Raw genomic sequence first — 25,027 nt, 5'->3', positions numbered from 1 at the left:
AATGTGATGATTGCAACAGTGAATACACTCGAACATCTACATTTATGGTAAGTGTACACAATTGTACTTTGTGTGTGTTTGTATATGTGTGTGTGTGTTTGTATATGTGTGTGTGTATATGTGTGTGTGTGTGTGTGTGTATGTATGTATATATATATATATATATATATATATATATATATATATATATATATATATATACGCACAAATGCATAGGTGTGTATGTATGTATACACACACACACACACACACATATATATATATATATATATATATATGTTTGTGTGTATGTATGCATATATATATATATATATATATATATATATATTTTTTTTTTTTATAAAAACATACATACTCACATACTGTATACATACATATATACGTGTGTATATAAAAAAACGCACACACAATGAATGTAATGGGGTATCTAATAAAAATGGAATTGCCAGACAGATTAAACCTAAAGAAAGGAAAGATACAAAACTTTCAAAACTTTAATCAGTCAAGCCATAGCTGAAGGTCAGCTCCATCCAAAAAGAACAAAATAACTTACAAAAATCAAAAGGTAAAACTTCCCATCAAATGGGTGACAGTAATAAGGCCTTCTGTAACTACATCTGAAAAATGAGGAGGGTGAAGCAAGAAGGTAGTGTGCTAGAGCAAAATGCTGTTATAGTAAGAGAGCCAGTAGATGTGTCTAACTCACTAGCATTCCAATTTGGAGCAGATTTCAGGTCACAGAGTAGAACCCCATTTACTTTTTCTCAGTGCAGCATGCCACTTCCCAAAATCACATACAAAATAGTTACCTCTGCTCTCAAAGTCAAAAACACCAGTTCAGTGAGACCAGATGAGATGCCAGAAAGCCTAATCTGCGCAGTCAAAATTAGCATATTATACCCCTTACACACATTCTTAATAGAGCATTAAAATGTGGGTACGTTATAGATACTTGAAAATAGAATGGTGTGAGCCCAACTCATGAGAGGCTGTTCACACACCCCGGTAGTACAGACATGTCAGCCCAACAAGCATATGCAGAAAGTGATGGAGAAAGTCATCATGGAACTTGGACAGGCCCAAGAAATGTTCTACTTGAATAACCCAGTACAGTTTTGTGAGAAGTAGTTCTTGCGTTAAACCTCCAGGGCTGTCATGTCTATCTGTTCATGCAGCTTACACTGAAGCTAAAACTTTCTCTACTATATGTACTCCTTGAAAGAATAGCAAATAAACTGAGAGATCTAAAGGTAAATGAAGTCAAAATAACTTGTGTTCACAATTAGCTGTTGTGTAGGATTTTTATCCACCTCATCCCATGTCAGTAGTAGAGATCTTCAAGATTCTGTCCTTTGGGCTACTTTTTATCATCTTTGTCAGTTGTAAATACTGATGGTCTGTCTCAGCATATTTGCAGATTACTGCAAAATTGGGAGTCTGCAGATAGCACTTTATTTCTAGTGTTGACTGTGCCTCCTGCTGCGGTAGCTTTGTCGCCTCACAGTAAGACGTTGTCCTGTTCGATTCTCAGCTAGAGCGTCTTCTGTGTGGAGACATGCGTGAATGGGCGTACCTTCGTTGAAGGTTGTGCGTCAGAGTTGGCAACTCAGCACGTAAAAATCTACTGCCAATCATTAGCGGACCGGAGTTCCGCTGTGGCGACCCCTAACCGGGAAAAGCTGAAAGATGCAACAACTGTGCCTCCTGTAGTCAAAAGATGCAGCTATCTGGCATTTGATTAAAAGAAAAAAAGCCACCCATCAATAAACTAGTAAGTAAAAGTTGACAAAACAATGTAATATGTTGAAGTCCTTGTAGATAAGTACCTTTAATTTGATATCCACATAGCCACTATTATCTCCTGATTGTCTGTGGGATAACAGCTGTGCCAGAGAAGAAACTGTCCCCCTTTTTAAACCGCTTTTACCAGACCACTTATGAAATAATATATTCTTGTCTGTAATCTATTTGCACTTGGATAAGGTACAGAGATTGCTCTCAAAAAAAAAAAAAAAAAAATCCAAGGATTGAAACACCAATTCTATAGCCAACTACTGCAACAAGCATCTCTTTTTGTTCTCTATGCCTTATCATATCCTTAGAGGAGTCTTGTACCTGAAATACAGAGCATTTAAGAATACTTTACTATATGAAACCTTTTACTTAGAATGGCCCTTTGGTGACCTAAACTCAGGACAACACTTGGCGAATTTAATTTTTGAGACATGCTGTGAAATGTGACAGCTTTACATTTCAAATATTTAAATGCATGTGGCATAAATGCTTCCTTTTAGTTAAACTAATCAAGTTGTCGCTTCACAGAGGAATTGGATGTTTACTTCAGCTCTCTAAAATTCCAGTGTGGAACCCATGGCATCAAGTTCTTCGATGGCCAAAAGGTCTTGAATATTTTCACCAAACCTATGAATCTGTAGAAAAGATATTTAAACTGAACGAATGCTGCTCATGATACATGTTGTAGTAGATTGTAGTATTTTTTAGTAAATCTTGATTGTATTATGTTGCATCTTTTGTCATATTACAGAATTGTGCATTGCCCTTGATGATTGGTCTTAATAGCTTCCTCAGCCATTGAAAGGAATACCTGCATCTCTGTATAGTGCTGTTAAGGTGATTAATCTGCAGTATATTTGAATAAGTTAGATGTCTTTACCTCAAAATTGACTGTGTTGGGGGAGAGGGGATCTCTTGAAGTCTGAGCTTTTTAATGGTGGTTTGAAGAAATTTATTGATAGTAGTTTGAAGCCAGAAATTTTACAAGGCATATGGTGAGGTTAATAGTGATAGTGCTCTATCTAGCACATCAAAAGTTAATGCCTTTAATTATTACTGCTAATCATAACAGTATTATTCCATTATTTTTCGGAATATAAATACCTAGGACTTGCACTAGATTGGTCACTTTCCTGTACTGCACACTAAAATCACTAATATGATTCTTTCACAGCTAAAACTGTGTTATAAAATATCCCATCTATCCTCTCCTTCTGCACAAATTGCCCTGGCCAAAAATGCCATTTTTCCATAGCTAAAATATGGGTTGCCGTTACTTAAATTTCAGTCTGTCTACAATACTCAAGACTATTGAACAAAATTTGTAGGTTTTCCCTCCTAGCTGGCTCCCAGACATAATGCAGTATCCTTCTCCACCCCCTTAAATTGGCTCCTTGTTACGTAGAACAGCATACCTTGTTGGCGCTCTGATTTACAGAATACTAAAGAAGGTTACTGTCCACCATTGAAAAGGTTACCAATTGGGGATCATTAAGAAGGTCACAAAATGGTAGCACAGCGTTGAACAAATCACTTTTTAAAATGGTCATTGGAAAATGTGCTTTCTACTGACTAGGCCCAGCATCGTGAACAGAATTCCTACTGAAATTAGAGATCTAAATTCCCTGTTTGATTACAGAATCTCCCTCGCTGAGCACCTGCACAGTGAATCTAAGTTTACATGCTAGAGACAATGGCCAAGCTTTGTAGTCTGTCCTTAACCAACATTAAAGCATACAGTCACTAAATTATGCATAAGGGTACATAATGTCCTTTCTCAGTTATTAAACACAACATACAAGGTAAAATATAGTGTTTTGCTTTAAGTATAATTCTCGGCACCAAGTTGTGTGCAGCATTTATTTTCTGATTCTTTTGTGATGTTCTGAAGGATTATTTTTGCATGTTGTATCACTGATTTGAAGGCATACATTAGAATGGTGTCCTTAACACTGGCTATGAAGAATTATCAGAATCTAAATTAAGTGCTGTGTTGAACTGCCTTCTAGTGTCCTCTGTTTTTCTGTGTAAACCATTTGGTGGTCTTTAAATAGTATGTATGAACTCTGTAACTTCACATTGTGTGTGTGTGTGTGTGTGTGTGTGTGTGTGTGTGTGTGTGTGTGTGTGTGTGTGTGTGTGTGTGTGAGAGAGAGATGTGTTTGTATGGTTTGGAGAGTTCTAGACAAACTGATACAACTGGCAACTTTTAATCAAGGGAATGACTGTCATGCTTGAGTCAGCCCATGAGAGTAGTAGTAAAAACTTTCCATTTAAATCCCTTCTGTCTGATGAACATTTTGGAAGAACTTTCAACATGCATTAGTACATTTATGCTGTTGTACTAATTGTTGTTTTTTTGTTTTCACTTTTCATTCCCCTCTGCAGCATAGAGTCCAGTGCTCCGAAAGCTGAAGCTTCAAATCTCAACTTGAACCTAACCGTCCCAGGAGTAGGTGAGTATGTAGTATGAGTCGTGGGTAGGCCTATAGTTTGCTGTAGAAGTGATCTGGGGAAAAGTTTGTTTTGCTCTGATTGTGTGTACTTTTTCCCCTCTCACAACAGTGTCCCTCTGCCTCTGAATGTCTGCCTTTACCTTAGTCACACTTGGCTATTGCCATTGTTATGTCAGGTTGCTTAATTATTAAGAACAGCCAGAGGAGAGAGTTGCAGTTTAATCTCCGTGATGTCTAAATTTCACCGGATTTCTTTACAAATTGTCTGTGCCATGTGACATGTAAATCAGTGTAGCTATCTTATTGGGATTAAAGCTGCATATTCCTTTTCTGCTTCCTTGAGACTGACTTCACTATGGGTCAAAGTTTAAGTCCACATGTATGCTTGTTTCCCACCCTTCCTGTAACTAATGTAGTCCAGATACAGTTTTGCTGTATCCAGGACTGTTTGTAAGCTTCTGAGCAGTGCCAAAGCCTGCTCTTCAGTTTTTCCCTTAGAGCTGCTAGTTCTCTCCTCTCCTGCTTATTAGTTTAGCACTTTAACAGACTTCTTGTAGCAATTATTGTAGCACACAAAAGTTCTACCAGCACTAAACATTCTACAAGGAAACAGCTCCAGTATTTATTAATGCCCACCCCTCCAGGCATGTCTAAAGGTCAGTTTGTTGTGCTTTCTCCTATTAACCTGGTGAACTTGGGCATCCTGAGGCAATGTAGCAACTGCCTCATGTACACTGACAACCCTCTCCTCTTACCTCCAAACACTCAGACTTGTGAGAGATGCACTTATATATCCAAATTGGAAGCCACTCACTCTCCACCCAAGCCTGCACCACGCCACATGGAACACCATAGCCCTGTAGAACACACACCAGCACTGCCTTCACATAAAAACACAAACCACACACCCACCTTCACAGAGACTCTCAATAAAAGTCTACCCAAACAGCAGAGACCTCCAAGGCAGAAATGCACCTGACCACCGCAACACTAATCATGAGACACACAACTCTCCTAAACAGTGTGCCACTCAACCAAAGCCCCTAAAACAAAACAGCATGCCCAACACACTAGTCATAGGTGACTCCTTAGTGAGGCACACTGATGTCCCACTCAAGTGGTTGAATAAGGAGAAAGTAACAGTCAGCTGCCTGACAGGTGCCAGAATCCGCCACATAACGCACGCACTCGGGTCCCTCAACAACAGGTACAAATATGACTCTGTCATTGTACATGTGGTGTGAATGACCTGAGATGTACCTCCCTGGACTACATGAAAAGAGACATGGAGGAGCTCTTGCATTATGTAGCCCAGGCGGGTATGACCCTAGCCCTGAGCAGCATCGTACCACTACCCAGAATGATACCGCAGTACAAGCAGAAAATGATTGGTTATGTTGTCCATCTCACCTTCCTTCTTTCTGGTTGTGTTCGGAGCCAATCTCGGCTCCGACTCAGCCACTTCTAAAGCTCGGAGACCTTACTGGCTCGAGGCTAACCCCTTTAGCAGTATCTACCCAGATCTCGTTTGCCGCTTGCAGCATCGAGATTGTCCTCTGCTGGTTCAAGCTAATTCAAGATAAGTAGTGATTTTTTTCTATCATAATTGTTATTGTTTAAGGCTAATTTCCTTTAGAATTTAGTGTTTTCTCTTCTTTATCACACCTATCCTCATTGCTGATGTCCTTCAAGGATGCATCTGCAGTCCTAACAAATGGGTTGTCCTGGCCTCAGGCAGCCCTTCGGTTGGCCGGATTCCAAAGTCTGGGTCTGGCCTCGGCTGATGTCGCACTTCACCCGACGTCATAGCTGCAGTTCTGCGGGTATAAAGGCATCAGCCGACACCATTTTCCTCAGTCTTTCTTGCCGCGTGGCACCCGAAGCAGAAGCTGTTCGCAAGTGCCGGTCGGTCAGAACCAGAGATTGCTACTACCGAAGACTTCTAAAAAGCTAAGTACCCCGTTGGGGACTCTTTCTTGCCTCAGCCAATGTCAGAAAAAGTGAATAACTGTTTAACTTGTGGGAAACAAATACCTCATAAAGATTTCCACTCTTACTGCCTACCTTGTCTAGGCCCAGACCACGACGTAGCAGCCTGTCTAGCCTGTGCATCTTTCAACCGACGGACACTTAGACATCGGTCGGAATTTGCTGAGGAGTTTTTTGGCTCCGCTTTTGCTTACAACATGCCGTCGGAAACTCCGACTTCTCAATTAGCTAAAAAGCGCAAGGAAAACTCGCGGTCCGCGGTTTCGGCCGAAACCGTGGTTAAGTCAACCGCCAGTGTCTCGGTTTCGGCTGAAACCGAGCCCTCGGTTCTTCCTTCGGCCGAAAGCTTGCCTCCCACCGAGGCCTCATCCAGCATGGCTGAATCTGCTACTGAAATTCCACCTGCTCTTACAGGTTCACAGGATTTATCTGATACTATCCCTTTAGATATATCCACTCCTGCACGTGGAGCTGCTAGGCCCCCTGCATCCATGTCGATTAAGGCTTTTGCCAGGGCTAAAGCAGCAAAATCAACCAAGACTGTGCCTGCTAAGACCCCCTCTCACAGGCCTAGCTCTAGTACTCAAATGCTTAGTCTAGCAGAGGATCTCATTTCTTTGATCAGGGGATCCCAACCTCACTCTGACAGGGCCTCTCACCCACCTCCAGAGAAGAGGCCTAGAGCAGAGCCCCCTGAGCCAGTTTCTTCAGATTACTCTTCTGATGATTCAGAAAATACAACCCCCCCCCCCCAGAAGGCCCTTATTCTCCTTATGAGGACTCTGATGCAGAAGACTCCATTCCTTCTGCCTCTCCGCCTGAGGAATTTTCTTTTGGGGAAACCTTGCATGTTATGAGGGAACAATTTTAATGGCAGGGCCAGGATTTTTCAGACTCTAGGAAAAGGCTTAGGACCTTTTTGCATTTGCCACAACATAGGCCTTTAGCCATTCCTCCAGTGCTTACTGTTGTGGATGATGCATTTAATGATGCTTGTGCTGCCCCTGATTCACTTCCTCCGGCCCCTGCTAAGCCCGACAGGTACTACAGGGTTCCGGACACATATTATCATTTGTATAAGGCTCCTTTTGCAGATCCTGAAACTATTTCACAGGGACCCAAGGCTGTAGCAGCTACCTCTACCAAAACCCCCTCCCCTCTGAAAGGGAATCTAGGGCCTTAGAGAGATGGGGTAAAAAAGTTTATACTTCTGTTACTCTTTCGGCTAGGGCCTTAAACTGTCAATTCCACATGATTCAGTATCAGGAATTTGTTAGACCAGTTAACTAAAAAACTGTCCTCGCCTGAACCATTAGACAAAAAGTCTCTTCAGGAAATGGTACATAACATTCAGCAGGTCAGTAATCATTCCTTAAAATGCGGCTATGATGCACTGGAGGCTTCCTTTAGATCAGCTATGACTGGTACAGTGATCAGAAGGCATGCATGGTTAAAAGAGCAGTCCTTACCAGACCATGTAAAATCAAAGCTCCTAGATGCTCCCATGGATAAGCGAAATTTGTTTGGCTCTCCTGCACAGCAGGTGCTGAAGAAGGTGGAAGAGAAAGCAAAATCTGTCCAGACAGTCAAGGATTTCTTACAGGTCCAGCCTCCAAGGTTTAGTAGGAACTGGCCTTCCAAGAATTGGTCCTTTCCAGACACCACCAGAGCACAGAGAGGCAGGAATAGGTGCCCAAGAGGCAGGGGTCAATCCAGAGGTGTCTACAGGGGGCGTCAGTGGCAGCCTAACAACCAGCGAAGTACTGCCACAGATCCAGCCACTACCACTTCCACAGGACAATCACAGTGACTTGGCTCTGAGACCGCCTACCAGGGAACAACTAGATGCACCCTTAGGCGGAAAGCTAGCCTTATTTTCAGTAAACTGGCATTACATCACAGGAGACAAATGGATTTTACAGACAATAGACAAAGGTTACAGGTTTCACTTCCATACTCTACCAAGGAAGAGAGGAATGCCAAACCTACCTCCAAATCAAAAGACAAACGCTCTAGAACAAATAGACAACTTAATAAGGATGAGAGCTATAGAAAAGGTACCGTCTATGGAACAAGGGCAAGGATTTTACTCCAGGCTTTTCCTGGTGCCAAGAAAAGAAAACCAATGGAGACCTATTCTAGACCTGTCCGCTCTGAACACATATCTCATTGTTCCAAAATTCAAGATGCTGACCCTACAGCAGCTTCTTCCCATGCTGGGCAAGGAGTCTTGGCTGGTAACTCTAGATCTCAAGGAGGCATACCTGCACGTCCCCATAAGACAAAATTGCAGAAGATACCTCAGATTTCTTGCAGGATCAGAGCATTATCAATTCTCAGCATTGCCCTTTGGCTTATCTACTGCGCCCAGAGTATTCACGAAATGCCTGGCATCAGTAATTGCTCATTGCAGGCTTCAGGGAATTCAAATTTACCCTTACCTGGATGACTGCCTGTTACAAGCGGACAACAAAAACAAATTAGCAAAAGATTTGAAAAAGGTCATTCATCTGCTACAAGCCCTGGGATACACAGTCAGTATAAAAAAGTCAAGGCTGACACCATCCCAGAGGATAACTTTCTTGGGTGCAGAACTGGACACATCAAATCAAATGGCATCCCTCACAGCAGAAAAACAGAAGCACCTTCCTCTCTATTTCATGGCATTAACAACGCAGAACCAGCTAACAGCAAGGAAAGTCCTGCAAGCCCTGGGTTACATGGCATCCTGCATAATATTGATTCCACATGCCAGACTACATATGAGGAAGTTGCAATGGTACCTAAGGAATTTATGGTCTCAGCACAAGCACAGCCTAGAAACCCAAATTCCAATAATTCCATGCCTGAAGCAAGAATTCCAATGGTGGGCTCAGGCCTGTCAATTGAACAAACGACTGCCCTTCCACAGACCTCAACCAAGCCAGACTATCACCACGGACGCCTCAGACCTCGGTTGGGGGGCACACATGCTGGACAAGTGCATACAAGGCTTATGGACTCAAGACCAGCTGAACCTACACATAAATCAAAAGGAGATGCTGGCAGTAAAAGTGGCAATTCAGACATTCAGACCGTTTCTTCAACAGGGTCAATTGCTGATAAGGACGGACAACACCACAATTATGTGGTACATCAACAAACAGGGAGGCGCACATTCATACCCTCTATGCCGGATGGCAATGGACCTCTGGAATGTGGCCCTGAGCTTCAACATTCAGCTCCAGGCAATATTTGTACCAGGAAAAGAAAATATACTAGCAGACATCCTAAGCAGAACTACCACGGATGCCCACGAATGGATGCTGCATCCAGACATCTTCAAATCCATTACAAGGAAATGGGGACTACCAGAAATAGACTTATTCATCCCCACACAACCACCAATTGAAAAAATTCTGCACAAGGACATACCACCCTCGGGCTTGGAAGGTGGACTCCCTATCTTTCAGTTGGGAAAACCTGACAGCATATGCATTCTCACCTCTTCCTTTGATGCACAAGGTGCTATTGAAGATCAAAGAAGACCGCCCAAGGATCATCCTGATAGCTCCAGACTGGCCGAGGCAGCATTGGTACCCATTACTGAGGAGTATGTCTCGGGAACAAATATGGCCTCTGCCCCTAGTTCCCTTACTGCTAACACAGAACAACTTCAAAACCCTGTATCCAAACTTGAAAACGTTGCAACTAGCTGCCTGGAACATCGCATAAGACAAAATAACCCAGATTTATCTCAAAGGGTTAAAGACATTATCTTGGAGGCTCGCAGACCCTCAACAAGGAAAACTTATTTAGCAAAATGGAAAAGATATCTCATTTGAAGTGCAGCAAAAGGAGAAAATGTGTCACTGGTAAACATAGCTAACATCCTGGAATACTTGGCAGAACTTTTCCACAATGGCCTGTCCTATTCTTCCATTAAGATTCATGCATCAGCTATTTCAGCAGAATACAACATGGACCCTCCAGTCTTCTCTCATCCTCTACTCAGGCAGTTTCTGAGAGGAATTAAAAATGTAAAGCCACCAAGGAAGCCACCATTGCCCGCATGGGACTTGAACTTTGTGCTAGAAAAGTTGACACTCCCTCCTTTTGAACCAGCAGCAACAGCAGAATTACAGTACTTGTCATGGAAAACTGCTTTCCTGCTTGCAATCACTTCAGCAAGAAGGGTTTCTGAATTACAGGCATTAATGGCAGTACAGCCCTTCCTTATCTTCCATCAAGATAGTGTCCATGAGAACTAATCCTACTTTCATGCCAAAGGTGGTCTCCAGGGTATCTCTAAACCAAGCTATCCACCTACCTACATTCTTCCCCAACCCACAGAACAGGGGAGAAAGATTATTACATACCTTGGATGTACATAGGCAATTGCGCTACTACCTGGACAGAACCAAGAACAATAGAAAAACTGACCAGCTACTGGTAGCATATGCAACAGGAATGGAAGGAAAAGCAATTTCAAAACAGACAATCTCAAAGTGGATAGGAAATTGCATTGGATTTTGTTACTCTTACCATGGAAAGAAAACTCCAGAAAACATCAGACCTCACTCCACAAGGGCTACAGCCACTACTACAGCTTTTTTACGAGGAGTGGCTACCAAAGACATTCTAGAGGCTGCTACTTGGAGCTCCGTGCATACATTTGCCAAGCATTATAATCTACCCTTATACTCCAGATCCCGAGCAGGTTTTGCCACTGCTGTTTTGCAAGGGATCTTAACTACACCATAATCTTATTATTACCTCCTCCCCCAGTTTGGCTATGGTATTCTGCCCATTTGTTAGGACTGCAGATGCATCCTTGAAGGACATAGTACAGTTTTGTACCTACCATAAATGTAGATGTCCGAGAGGTATGCATCTGCAGTCAGGATTACCCACCCTCCTTCCCCTCTGTGGTACTCCTAGGGTATTTGCCCATCTTGTAGCTAGCTGGGGGAATCTATTATGGTGTATTTGTTTGTATATACATGTTTATTTTTATTTGCTCTCTATTGTTTGGAAACATTTGCATTTATCCAAATTTAGCCTTCATAGAGGGCACCTGGCATCTGGGGCAAGAAACACTGAGGAAAATGGCGTCGGCTGATGCCTTTATACCCGCAGAACTGCAGCTATGACGTCGAGTGAAGTGCGACATCAGCCGAGGCCAGACCCAGACTTTGGAATCCGGCCGACCGAAGGGCTGCCTGAGGCCAGGACAACCCATTTGTTAGGACTGCAGATGCATACCTCTCGGACATCTACATTTATGGTAGGTACAAAACTGTACTTTTTTGCTGTTAGGCCATCGTCTCTCAGGCCTTTTCTTGTGTCTTGTTGTCGGTGGCCTGTTTTTTCTTGAGGGTTGTTCTCTTGTCCTATTTTCCCTCCTTGCTACCTAGGGAGAAGCCGTTTTAGTTAGAGGCCTTCTCCATTTGGGAGCAGTAGCCGTTTAACTTAGAGGCTACCCCCACCTCTTCTGCCCCTCTTGTTTCTTCCAAAAAAAAAAAAAAAACTTTTTCCAGTTGTTAGTCCTTTTGTTTTGTCTTGTTTATAATGTCCAAAGACATTCCTAAGCAGTCAGGATTCAAGAAATGTGACTCGTGTTGCCAAAAAATGTCCCTTGCGGACGGGCACATGAGTTGTGTGTATTATTTAGGTGCGGTTCCCCTGCAGGATTCGTGCTCTGTTTGCCATGCTTTTAGCACATGGGTTTTGCAGGAAAGGAGCAACAAACTTAATTTGAGAGGGTTATTAAAACCTCAGGTTGAAGTAGCATCAGATACTCGGCCCTCAAAAAAATCCGATGATAAACTGGCATCTTCGTCGGTTCAGTCTTCGGTGCCAACAAAGTCTAAATCAAAATCTTCTAAACCTTCAGAGTGGATTGTTGGCTCTGAAGAGTCCTTGTCTCTGGTGACGCCATCTGTGACTTCGGAGCCATCCTAAACTCAAAAAGAGATAGAGATCCCCTTTACTGGACTTGGTGAGAACTGTGCCTCAGTCTCCACTTTTGCAGTCAGTGACAGGTAGTCACTGGCCCTCTGCCCACTCCTGTCAATTATCCAGGACTTTATCAGATGATGAAGTGGAGAGAGTGGTAAAGAGGCTCCTCTGGACACTGTTATTTGCTCAGTTGTCAGGCCCAGCCCAGAAGGAAATGGCGCTGTTGTCTGAACCACTCCCTGTCTCTATTCCTCCTCCAACTGCGTCCAGTTCGGAGCCGGAGTGCATGGATGTAGTATTGGTGGAACTGTCTGTTCCGACAACCCTTGCCTTGCCTGTTCTGACATCCGCTCCAACCTTCTCGAGAGTCCACTCTGTTGAGGGGTCTGGGTGCTGAGACTATCTCGTTTGCTCTGAGGGGGGACGTGGCATCGGACCCTTGTCTGACCCCGCTCTCCCCCTCGGAGCCTCAGCACAGGTGAGTTTGGCTCCCACAACCGCCTCGGAGCCATCGCCTTCGGTGTGGAGGTCTCCAGGCTCCTTGGAGCCTCCCTCCATTCCGGACCGCAACGCCTTCAAGGTGATGAGTGTGCTGTCCAACGAGACAGCCCCCACCCTCTGCTCCATTGGCTCCGCCCCCATCGATACCAGTGTCTGCCTGGGATCCTTCTCTCCATCCCAAGCGTAGGGAACATATGCCCCAGTATGCCCCGCAGGGTGACCCCTCTTCTTCTGAGACCTCTCCTGAGCACGCCTCAGAAGAGGTTCCCAGGAAGTAGAAATGTAAGAGGAAGCATGTAGACTCCCCTGAGTCTGTCACTTCTGACATGGACTTGGATGACTTGGAAGGGTCCCCACGGTCCCCCCTCTAAAGATGTCTCATTCTCTGACATCCTGGAGATCCTTAGGCAGAGGAGAAACTGGAAGTTCCTTGCCCCTTCTGAGGACGAGTCAGTGTACCTGGATGCGTTTGGTTCCCAACCCTCCACCTCCTGGGTGTATCTGCCTTTGACACACTTTTTTGTCTGTAGTGAGTTGAAAGGCGTGGAGTACTCCAGAGACCATGGAGCCCGTTCTGAAAAGCCCTAACAAGTTCATGACTGCACCAGAGGACAAGACTTTTCTGTCTAAAGGCGTGCCAGTTGATGCTATGGTTGTGACAGCAGCCACCAAGAAGGAGCTCGCGGAGACTACCTCTTCTATCCATCCACCAAACAAGGAATCTAGAGCCATGGATCGATATGGGAAGCGTGTTTTCTCTTCAGTGGCCTTTACTCTTCAGTCGCTGAACTATTTGACGCATTTCACAAGACTTCAGAGGGATCTCCTTAAAGAGCTGGGAGATGCCGTCCAGGATCCTTCAGCTGAGGGAGTGGCTTCCAAGTCTGCTAACCAGCTAGTGACCGTAACCTCCATTGTTAACTCCTCTATGCGCCTGATTTCTGACATAACAGATGGGAGCGAACAGGGCTGCAGGCACAGGCGTGGCTCTTTGCAGACACTCCTGGATGCGCCTTTGCCAGTTTGCGGAGTCCTTCAAGTCCTCCTTTATGAATGCCCCCTTTGACGGCTCGGCCTTGTTCGGGTTGCAAGTTCGAGAGAGACTTGCCAGGAGTGAACGAGATGGCAAAACTCTCTTTGCCATAGGAGTCCTTTTTTCCACTCCATCCCGGCCTTATCCCAAAGGCCAAAAGAGTGGCAAAATGTGGTTCCATAAATCCCAGAGAGCTTTGCCGGACACTCTTGGAGATAATTCCCCCAGGGGCAGAGGGGGAAATAATAGGAAATGCAGACCTCGAGAAGGGGGGTCCGCAACGGGGATACATGCTCTACCAGGCCCTTTCAGAATCATTGAAGGATTGCCCGGCTCCCCACCTCTAGAGGCAGTCAGAGGCAGAATATCACTGTACCTAAGAGCCAAGGTGCAACAGAAGACGCATGGGTATGGTGCGTAATATCCACAGGTTACAAAATTCCCTTCTCCTAAACACCCCCAAGAAGTCAAAAAACATCAATCCCAGATGTTCCACCCAGTCTTCGGGATCAATTAACCTTAGAAGTAAAAAGTTTGCTGCAAAAAAGAGCCATTCAGGAAGTCCCCGCAAACCAGATCGAATCCAGAACTTACTCAAGGTTCTTTTTAGTTCTGAAAAAGACAGGGGACTGGAGACCTATCCTGGATCTCAATAAGCTGAACAGGTCAGTAAAGAAGACCAAGTTCCGGATGGTGACACTGCAGTCTATTCTACCCTTTTTGGGTGAGGACGATTGGATGTGCTCTATCGATTTCCAGGACGTGTATTACCATATAAAAATGGACAGACAGTCCAGGAGACATTTACGCTTCCGGCTGGGAGCCAGTCATTACCAGTTCAGAGCTCTGCCCTTTGGTCTCACCACAGCCTTCAGGGTGTTCACCAAATGCATGGCAGTAGTAACGGCTCACCTGAGACATTTGGGATTCCAGGTGTTTTCTTATGTAGACTACTGGCGCCTTACTGCCACCAACGAGCATCATCTCTTAAGGGCCAGAAACCACACGATTCACACTTGTGCACATCTAGGAATCACAATAAATTACGAAAAATCTGCCTTGTTCCTCGCTCGGTGTATTACTTTCATAGGCACTCAACGAAATACAAGAGACATGATAGTCAAGCTCCCACAAGAAGGGGTGCTTGCCATTCGTCGTCTGGTATCTCTTCTCTTGTCAAAGTCAAAGGTTCTGGCACGGTTAGTCCTAAAGGTCTTGGGTTTGATGGCAGTTGCCATTACTCTCATCCCGTTAGCTTGTTACCATATGAGGATTTTACAATGGCTCCTCTTCACTCAGTGGTTGCATCAGGATCTACCAATGTCACACATGATCTTAATCACTGATACCCGCAAGAAAGATCTACACTGGTGGCTCCACTCTCCCCTATCACTCTAGGCAGACCCCCTTGTAGCCCCTCATCCGGTAGCCACAGTGACCAAGGATGCTTCCCAGATTGGGGGGGGGGCATTATCTGGGACAGACAGTCCAAGGAACTTGGTAACCTCATGAGTACCATTTACACATCAATATCCTGGAGATGAGAGCGGTGTTAGTGTTGCAAGCACTTCAAGACTCTCTCCCTTTGGGCTATGTAGCTATTCAGACTGACAACATGTCAGTAGTGTGGTACATCAACAAACAGCGTGGAACCAAATCTTACCCCTTGTGTCGGGAGGCCCTTCGAGTATGTTAATGGGTGATTTCTTCTTAGTGTTTTCTGGTTGCAGTGCACATCTTGGGGAAGTCCAACATGATAGCGGACAAGCTCAGCAGGGCAATTCTCATGCCCCACAAGTCGTCTCTGAAACAAGATTTGGTGGATATGATCTTCCGCAAATGGGGCCAGCCATGCTGCGATCGTTTCACCTCACAGCTAAACAACAAATGCAGCAGCCCTGATTCCCCAACCGGGACAGTCACCAGAGATGCACTTATCCACGATTGCCCCCCAGGGATTCTTTATGCCTTTCCTCTGCTTTCTGAAGAACTTTTGAAATTAAAGTTGTTGAGTCGCAAGCTGATCCTCATTGCCCCTTACTGGCCTCATCAGATGTGGATGTTCTTCATGTTTCACTGTTGCAGTCATTTCATTTGGGTAATCTGCTAGCAGGTTGCCCTCAGTCAGCCTGATTAACAAAGTCTTGGGTCCTGCGTTGGTTGTTGTTCCTTCTTCCATGACGTCAAGTCGTCAGGGGTATAAAACATGCAGCCGACGCCATTACATCAGTCTTTCTTGCCCCGCGGTGCCCAAAGCAGGAGCCGTTCGCAAGTGCTGATTGGCCGACATCTGAAATTTTCATATTAGAGTTTCAGAACCGAAGTCTTCAACTAAAAGCTAAGTACCCTGTTGGGGAAACTTTTTCTTGCTCCTTTCTGATGTCCGTAAAAGTTAATAATTGTATTACTTGTGGGAAGCAAATACCTCATAAGGATTTTCATTTGTACTGTATTCCTTGCCTAGGCCCTGACCACAGCGTGCCTTGCTGTCGGTTTTGTGTTAAATTTAATCAACGCACAATTAAATGTCTATATATTTTTGCTTCTAAATATTTTTGCTCAAGATTTAATTATCCAGAAATGTCATCGGTTAGCAATCAGACTACCGGAATACCTAAAAAAACGCAAAGTAAAACAGACACGGACCGTCTAGGTCCAGAACAGACTATGCTTCTCCTAAGCCAGTCACCAGTACTCAGTGAGGCACTTTCGCAGCCCCTGATACCCGCTACTTCTGATTCGCAGGCCTCTACTGAGGCCCATTCGGAGTCTGGTATGCCGCGAGATGCTTCAATTTTGGAACCTGTGGATGTCTCTACCTTAGATGGGTCCGGAGCCGCTGTGCAGGCATCAGCTTCTGAGGGTGTTTTCAGGCCTACAGATTTGTATATTAGACCGACCGCCATCTTCAAAACTAAGGCCAAAATCTAAATCTGTGTCTACAAAACCGGTGTTTGGGCCACATGTTCAGGCCCCTATGCCTAAAAAACAAATGATCAAAATGGCTGAAGATTTAATTACTCTGATCAGGGGTAGCCAAACCCCCCACTTCTAAGAGGCCTAGGCAAGGCATTTACTATGAATCTTCTGAACAGGATTCTGTTTCTTCTGACTCTTCTAATGAACAGGATTTGTATATTCCTACTTATGAGGACTCTATGCACAAGATTCCATTCCTTCTGCTTCTCCCCCTGAGGATTTTTCTTTTGGGGAAACTTTACATACTTTAAGGGAACATTTCCACTGGGAAAGTCAGGATTTCTCTGAATCTAAAAAGAGACTTAGGGATTTTCTTTTTCTTCCTCAGCATAGGCCTTTGGCCATACCTCCTGTTCTAGACATTGTTGATGTTTTTTCAGAATCTAGTATGACTCCTGATTCCCTGCCTCTGGCTCCTTGTAAGCCAGACAGATACTACAGGGTTCCTGACTCCCACAAATTCCTTTTCAAAAATCCTATTGCTGATCCTGAAACCATTTCTCAGGGTCCCAAGGGCATTAAGGCCTCTACTTCAAAAAATCCTACCCCTTCTGATAGAGATTCCAGGGTGCTGGATAGATGGGGTAAGAAGGTTTACACGTCTGCAGCCTTGGCAATCAGGGCTTTAAACTGTCAATTTCATATGCTTAAATATCAACAGCATATCATGGGACTGCTTAAACAGAAAATTATGTTAATTTCTGACTGTGTGGAAAATAAGGATTTGCAGGATTTATTACATTCAGCTGAAGAAATTGGAAAACATACTTTGCAATGTGGTTTTGATTCCTTGGAGGTCTCTTGCAGGGCTACTGTAACTGGATCTGTGTTAAGGCATGCTTGGCTCAGAGCAAACTCTGCCTGACCATGTTAAAGCAAAATTGTTGGATGCTCCTTTACAACAGGACTGTCTCTTTGGTAATAAGGCTGAAGAAGTGTTAAAAAAATGGAAGATAAAGCTAAATCTATGCAAACTGTGAAAGATTTCTTACAAGTGCAACCTCCAAGATTTAGTAGGCACTGGCCTACTAAAAACTGGTCCTTTCCAGTCCCCTCGAGAGACGCTCAAGTCCAATCAAGACAGTCCAAAGGCTCCAGGTTTCAGTCACAAGGGACTTTTAGGACAAAACAATGGGGTGCCTCTACCTCCAAATCTGGAAGCAGCAAGGCACCTCCCTATGGTAAATAGTCTCAATGATTTCCCTTCACAATCACCAAGCACTTACCTTTTAGCCGCCCCTTTGGGGGGAAAACTGGCACTTTGTGCACGAAACTGGCAACTTATTACTCAGGACAAATGGGTTTTAAATATAGTATCCCAGGGATACAGATTTCATTTCCACACATTGCCAATCCCAAACGGATGGCCAGATCTGCCCCCAAATCAGTGGGCAGAGGCCCAGAAACAAGTTATGTCCCTCATAAACATGGGAGCCATTCAGCCAGTACCAGAGGACGAAAAGGGACCAGGTTTCTATTTAAGACTTTTACTGGTACCCAGAAAAGACAAATCATGGAGTCCAGTTCTGGATTTATCCACACTAAACACATTTCTGGACATTCCAAAATTCAAGATGCTGACTCTTCAACAGCTGCTACCTATGCTAGGCAAAGATGCCTGACTGGTTAACTGTAGACTTAAATGAGGCTTACCTGCATATATTCAGGGAATCTTGCAGAAGATACCTCCGCTTCAAAGCAGGCTACTTGCATTACCAGTTCTCTGCACCGCCCTTTGGCTTATCTGTTGCGCCCAGGGTCTTCACAAAGTCTTCACAAAGTGCCTGTCACCAGTAATTGCAAAGAAATATTCAGATATATCCATACCTGGACAATTGTCTAATTCAGGCAGAAAACAAGGACATTCTTCTAAAGCAGCTGGCGTTTGTAAAAAGGGTTCTAACTTGTCTAGGGTACACCATAAATGAAAAGAAATCACAACTGTGGTACCCTCTCAAAAAAATTACATTCCTGGGTGCAAGCTTGAATACAACTGACCAGATGGCTTAACTTACGCCAGAAAAGCAAATTCAATTGGTGACTTACTTCAAACAGGTGGCCACAAAAAACCTGCTATCTGCAAGACAAATTCTGCAAGCCTTGGGGTTCATGGCCTCCTGCATTCTTCTAATTCCATATGCAAGACTGCATATGAGGAAACTTCAGTGGTACTTAAAAAGTTTATGGAGTCAACATTGTCACAGCCTGGAAACAATGATTCCTATCATACCTTGCCTGCAACTAGAGTTCCTATGGTGGGCAGAGGCCTGCCACCAAAACAAGGGACTGCCATTCACTCCACTCCCTGCCACCCAAACCCTGACTACAGGTGCATCAGACTATGCTTGGGGGGGGGGCATCTGGCAGGGAAGTGCATTCAGGACAAATGGAACCCAAATCAAATGCACCTACATATCCATCAGTAAGAGATGCTAGCTGTACAGAATGCACGGACAGCCTTCAAGGACTACCTTCATCCAGGACAACTACTGATAGACAACACCACAGTTATGTGGTACATAAACAAGCAGGAGGGGAAAAACTCCTACCCCCTTTGCAGACTAGCCCATGGCGTTGTGGAACACGGCCTTGACCTATCAAATACAACTACAAGCTCAATTCTTGCCAGGAAAGCTAAATACTCTGGCAGACGAACTAAGCAGAAATCTTATGGACCCACACGAATGGAAACTGGAACCACAAGTTTTCAACATGTTGAAATGCAAATGGGGGAGCCCAGACATAGATCTTTTTGCCTCACCCCAGAACTATTAGTTGGACAAATTCTGCACAAGAGTCACAAAAAAGCTTGGAAAGGGGATGCTGTATCATTCAGCTGGAAAAACCTATCAGTTTATGCTTTTCCCCCTCTGCCTCTGCTCTCCAAAGTTCTACTAAAAGTCAAACTGGACAAACCAAAAATGATTCTGATTGCTCCAGACTGGCCTCGCCAACACTGGTACCCACTCCTGCACAATGCGTCACACCTTCCTCCGTGGCACCTGCCTCAGACACCTTTCCTATTATCTCAGCAGAACTACCAATTTCTGCACACTCAGCTCCAAACTTTGAATCTTGCAGCATGGCTAATCAACTAATTTCCCTCAGCAAACCTGTGATGGATGTCATTTTGGAGGCTAGAAGGCCTAGTACTAGAAAATCTTATGCTGACAAATGGAAAAGATTCTGTGCCTGGAACCAATCACAAGGATTAAGCACAGCAATGTCCAATATTCATCAGATTTTGCAATACTTAACTGAGATGCTTCACAAGGGCCTATCCTTTTCTTCCATAAAAATCCACGCCTCTGCCATTTCAGCTCATTACAACACAGAACCCCCCCCTCTTCTCTCATCCTCTCCTAAAGCAGTGTCTCAGAGGGGCCAAAAATTTAAGACCTCCCAGGAGAGCACCAACTCCTGCATGGGACCTCAATTTTGTTTTGGAAAAACTCACTCTCCCTCCTTTTGAGCCAGCTGCTACCGCAGACCTAAATTTTCTCTCCTGGAAAACAGCTTTCCTTTTAGCAGTCCCTTCAGCTAAAAGGATTTCAGAATTACAGGCTCTTGTGGCAGTGGAGCCTTTCATTCGGACAGGGTGGCTCTCAGGACCAATCCATGTCTAAAGTGGTATCCACTGTGGCTCTTAATCAGACCATTCATCTGACAACTTTCTTTCCCAATCCACAGAACAAGGGTGAACAGATTCTGCATACATTGGATGCACACAGACAACTTAGATTCTACTTAAACAGGACAAAATCTCTAAGAAAATCTGAACTATTGGTGGGATTTGCTGCAGGGGCAGAGGGAAAGGCTATTTCAAAGCAGACTATTTCCAAATGGATAAGCCATTGTATTCATTTCTGCTATATGCACCATGGTAAACCTATCCCCAAGGGGATCAGATCTCATTCCACCAGGGCTGCATCTACTTCTGCAGCTTTTCTCAGAGGGGTTCCTACCAGAGACATTCTAGAAGCTGTTACCTGGAGCTCAGTTCATACGTTCACCAAACATAACCATTTACCTCTCTTCTCCAAATCCAGAGCTGGCTTTGCCACTGCTGTCCTGCAGGGCCTTATAGCTGCTCCTAATGCTGTATAACTCCATCCTCCCAAGCATAGCTTTGGGATTCTACCCAAATGTAATGACTGCAACAGTGAAACACGAAGAACATAGTACAGATGTTCATCGTGCATACAGCTGCAGTCATAACAGATGGGTTTTCCTGCCGTCAGGCGGGTCCTCGGTCGAATTCCAAAGTCTAGGTCCGGCGTCGGATGTTGTCGCTTCTTCCCTGACGTCAGTGCGACAGGGGTATAAAAGAACCAGCCAACGCCATTTTCTCCAGTCTTTCTTGCCGCGCGGTGCCCGAAGCAGTTCACAAGTGCCGGTCGGCCAGCTCCTGAGATTACGAATATTTTTCAACCGAAGACTTCTTGAAAGCTAAGTACCCCGTTGGGGAAACTTTTCTTGCCTCAGACCGATGTCAGACAAAGTTAATAATTGCATTTCATGTGGGAAGCAAATACCGCATAAGGATTTCCATTCTTCTGCATTCCTTGCTTAGGCCCAGACCATGACGTCTCGGCCTGTCGTGTTTGTGCTACATTCAACAGACGCACTATTAAGCGTCGGGCGGAGTTCGCCCAACACTATTTTGGCAAAAAATTTAATTACATTATGTCGTCGGATACTCCGACTCCAGTTTTGAGTAAAAGACGCAAAGATAAGGACCGACATACGAGGTCCGCGACTTCTACCGACACCACGCTAAAGCAGACTACAGGTGCTCCGGTTCTCAGCGAGACGCCTACGCAGCCCCTGACTACCAATGACACTTCATTAGCGGTGTCTTCTGTGCCCGAGGTCGCAGGCTCTTCGGCTCACACCCCGACTACAGATACCGAAGCCGCTCTTGGCAGGGAAACTGGCCTGCCACCTCTCAAGGTGTCTTCAGGCCGCCGCCTTTTTCCATTAAGGCTTTCACTAAATCTAAAGCAGCCATGCATGCTAAAAGACAAGCTCCACAGGGACCCTCTCAAGGCCCCATGCCTAAAAAGCAGATGCTCAAAATGGCTGAGGATTTGATTACTCTTATCAGAGGTTCTCAACCCCCCTTGGACAAAAGGCCCAGAGTGGAGGAAGAATACCCTTCCTCAGACCAGGCCTCCATTACTTCAGAACATTCTGAGGACCAGAAACATTCATACTCCCCTTTTGAAGATTCTGATGCAGAGGAGTCCATTCCCTCTGTCTCCCCCCCCCCTGAGGATTACTCTTTTGGGGAAACCTTGCATACCTTGAGGGAACACTTCCACTGGGAAGGCCAAGAGTACTCAAGACTCCAAGAAAAGGCTCAGGGATTTCCTCTTGCTCCCTCAGCACAGGCCTCTGGCTATACCTCCTGACTTAGACATACTAGATGATGTGTATTCAGAGGCCAGCCTTTACCCAGATTCTTTACCTCCAGCTCCAGTCAAGCCTGACAGGTATTACCAGGTTCCTGATTCACACCAATTCCTATACAAAAGCCATGCGGCTGACCCAGAAACTATTTCACAGGGTCCCAAGGGAATTAAGGCCTCCACTGCCAAAAATCCATTACCTTCAGAGAGAGATTCCAGAGCTTTAGAAAGGTGGGGGAAAAAGGTATACACCTCGGCCACCTTAACCATGAGGGCATTAAACTGTCAGTTCCATATGTTAAAGTATCAACAGTTTTTGTTATCTCAGTTGAAAAGCAAAATGTCACAACCTGAACAACCAGACTTGAAGGTTCATAGGTTCATAGGTTCATACTAGGCTATCTGCCCAAGGGCGTTTATAAGCCTAGCCCAGAGTTTTGTGGCTTTCGTCACCCCTTTAGTTTGAAGGATACTGTGCCCATTATTTTGCTGTGCCTCTGTCAAGCAGTGACACTGAGGTAATCCCTGGGGTATATCTGCGATCTCCCATCCATTGGTCAAGATTTCTCTTGAACAAAGCCAGCGAGGTGCTCTGCCTCACATGTACCGGGATTTTGTTCCACAGCATAGGGAGTCTCTGGGTGATGAATCTGTCCCTCCAGCACGTCCTATTAATAACCGTGTCAAGGTTTAAGTCTCCCGCCCTTGTAGTTCTGAGGGATCTAGATTTTTCTGAGGTGAAGCATGTTCATCAATTCCGGGTTGGACATGGCCTTGTATGTCAGGCACAGGTCACCTCTGAGCAGACGGTAAGCGACTGAATAGAGCTGGAGTTCTTCAGTCGGGCAGCATAAGACATATTTTTGAGACCCTTTATCCTTTTGGTGAGGAACTTTTGGGGCCTTTACAGTTGCTGCAGGTGTCTGGTCAGATACATTCCGAATGGGGCATTGTACTCAATCATTGGTCTGATGAGTGATGAGTACAGGGGGACGATGACCTCCCTTGATCTAGATGTGAATCCCTTCATGATCAGGTGGGCAATGTAGAAGGTCTTCCTGACTACTTTGGCAACGTGAGTGTCAAACGAAAGGTTACTGTCAACCTAGGTCCCCAGATCCCTGATAACCTCTTCTGTGCTTAGTGGCAATGCCACCTATATGGTAGCTAGGGGTAACCTTGTTTTTCCCGAAGGGTATGACTATGCATTTTTTGGCGTTTAACTTTAGGCCATGGCTCTGGCACCAGTTATCCATTTCTATAAGACCTTTCTGAAGGATATCTGTGTCAGATGTGTTCTCGACTATGGCGCCCAGTTTGCAGTCATCTGCAAACTTTGTCAGCCATAATCCTCCTGTGTTTGCTTGTACTTCTGAAAAGTAGATGCCGAACAAGAGTAGGCCCAGAACTGAGCCCTGTGGGACACCACTTGTGACAGGCTTTGAGTCTGACATGGCGCCAGCAACTCTGACCCTGTGGGTTCTGTCACTTAGCCAGTTTGCAACCCATCTTGTGATGTATGGGTTTACATTTAAGCTGGTGAGTTTTTCAATGATACCTGAGTGGGGTATTGTGTCGAAAGCCTTTGCCAGGTCGAGGTAGGCTGTGTGGACTGCCTTTCCCTCATCAATGGCCTTGGTGACTGTTTCGAAAAAGTCAACCAAGTTTAAAAGGCATGATCTGCCTTTGACAAAGCCAAACTGGGATGGATCCAATGTCTGCAAGTCCCCTATGTCTTTATTTATGAGTTCCATTATGATCATCTCCATAGCTTTGCAGATCAGGCTTGTCAAGCTGATGGGATGGTAATTTCCAGGGTCGGTGGAGGCACCACCTTTGTGAAGTGGGACCACAGTTGCCGTACGCCACTCCTTGGGTACGTATCCTGAGGTGTGGCTAAGATTAAACAGCTGCCCTAACTGCGGGTTTAATTCCTCATTGAGTTCATAGAGCACACAACCGGGGACACCATCTGGTCCCATGGATGCTGTGTTTTTCGCCTTGGAGAGAGCAATTCTCACCTGAGCGTTAGAGATGTTTGGGGGGCTACAATCCTCTGGTATAGATATTTCTCCTTTTGGGAGGGGAGAGTTTGTACTGAACCTGTCAGCCAGTATGTTGGCAATGTCTGTAGGTTCAGTGATTTTTACATCATTTTGAACTAATTCTGAGCATATCTGGGAGTTTCCTCCCAGGTTTCTAACATAGCTAAAGAAGGCCTTATGATTGTCTTTTGAGTCCTTAGCGACTTTTCTCTCAAAATTTGCCTTGGATGATTTTATGAGAGATCTTAGCTTTTTACTTATAATGATCAAAGGTGTCTTCCCTTTTAAGGATTTTGCTCTATCTTGTAGTAGCTTCCTCCTTTTGTTGTAGAGCTTGTTTATGGCTGGGGTCCACCAGACTGGACGCTTGCCTTTGGTACAAAGAGTCATTGTTTTGTTTGGAATTGCCTGATTCCTGTAGGTGCTGGTAGAAGGCATTTGTAAGTGATTCAGCAGCTTGAGTAATGGTTTCCGCAGGCTCGGGGGCCTTAAAAGAGACCACACTAGTCTTTAGAAGTGTGAAGTCGGCTTTTGAGAAGTTCTTCACTGTGGTCTTTTTTATCTCTGGTGGGGGCGGGATGTGGACTTCCAGTGAGATTAGTTTATGATCTGATCTCACCAGTGAGGGGTATACTTCCGGTGTTGAACATTGTGACCCCATGTTCGTGATGATGAGATCTAGTATGTTTTCTCCTCTTGTGGGGATGGTGACTAGTTGTTCCATGGCATTTGAGTTTATGAACTCTAGGAACCTTTGGGCTAGAGTGTTGGGGCTTGAGTAGTGATCCCAGTCTATATTCGGGTAGTTGAAGTCACCTAGTATGATGGTGTTTGGAGATACATTTATCCCCTCCAGTGTTTTCAGGAAAGCTATGTGAG

The 25,027-nt window shown here is 44.8% G+C and overlaps 1 protein-coding gene across 3 annotated transcripts in view; it reads left to right on the top strand.

Moving 5' to 3' along the window:
• The window catches only part of EYA3 (EYA transcriptional coactivator and phosphatase 3), a 1,396,180-nt gene that overhangs the window by 343,747 nt on the left and 1,027,406 nt on the right, over positions 1-25,027 (top strand). For all 3 annotated transcript variants that reach the window (XM_044060112.1, XM_044060111.1, XM_044060110.1), the window contains exon 4: positions 4,183-4,250. In XM_044060112.1, the coding sequence (XP_043916047.1) occupies positions 4,183-4,250 (68 nt within the window). The remainder of the gene's footprint in view (positions 1-4,182; positions 4,251-25,027) is intronic.

The sequence above is a fragment of the Protopterus annectens genome, chromosome 1.part2 (genome assembly GCF_019279795.1).
Source record: "Protopterus annectens isolate FY-2018-M chromosome 1.part2, PAN1.0, whole genome shotgun sequence".
Classification (NCBI taxonomy): Eukaryota; Metazoa; Chordata; order Ceratodontiformes; family Protopteridae; genus Protopterus; species Protopterus annectens.
The sequence above is the reverse complement of the archived record's forward strand: the minus strand, read 5'-3'. Positions and strand labels throughout refer to the sequence as shown.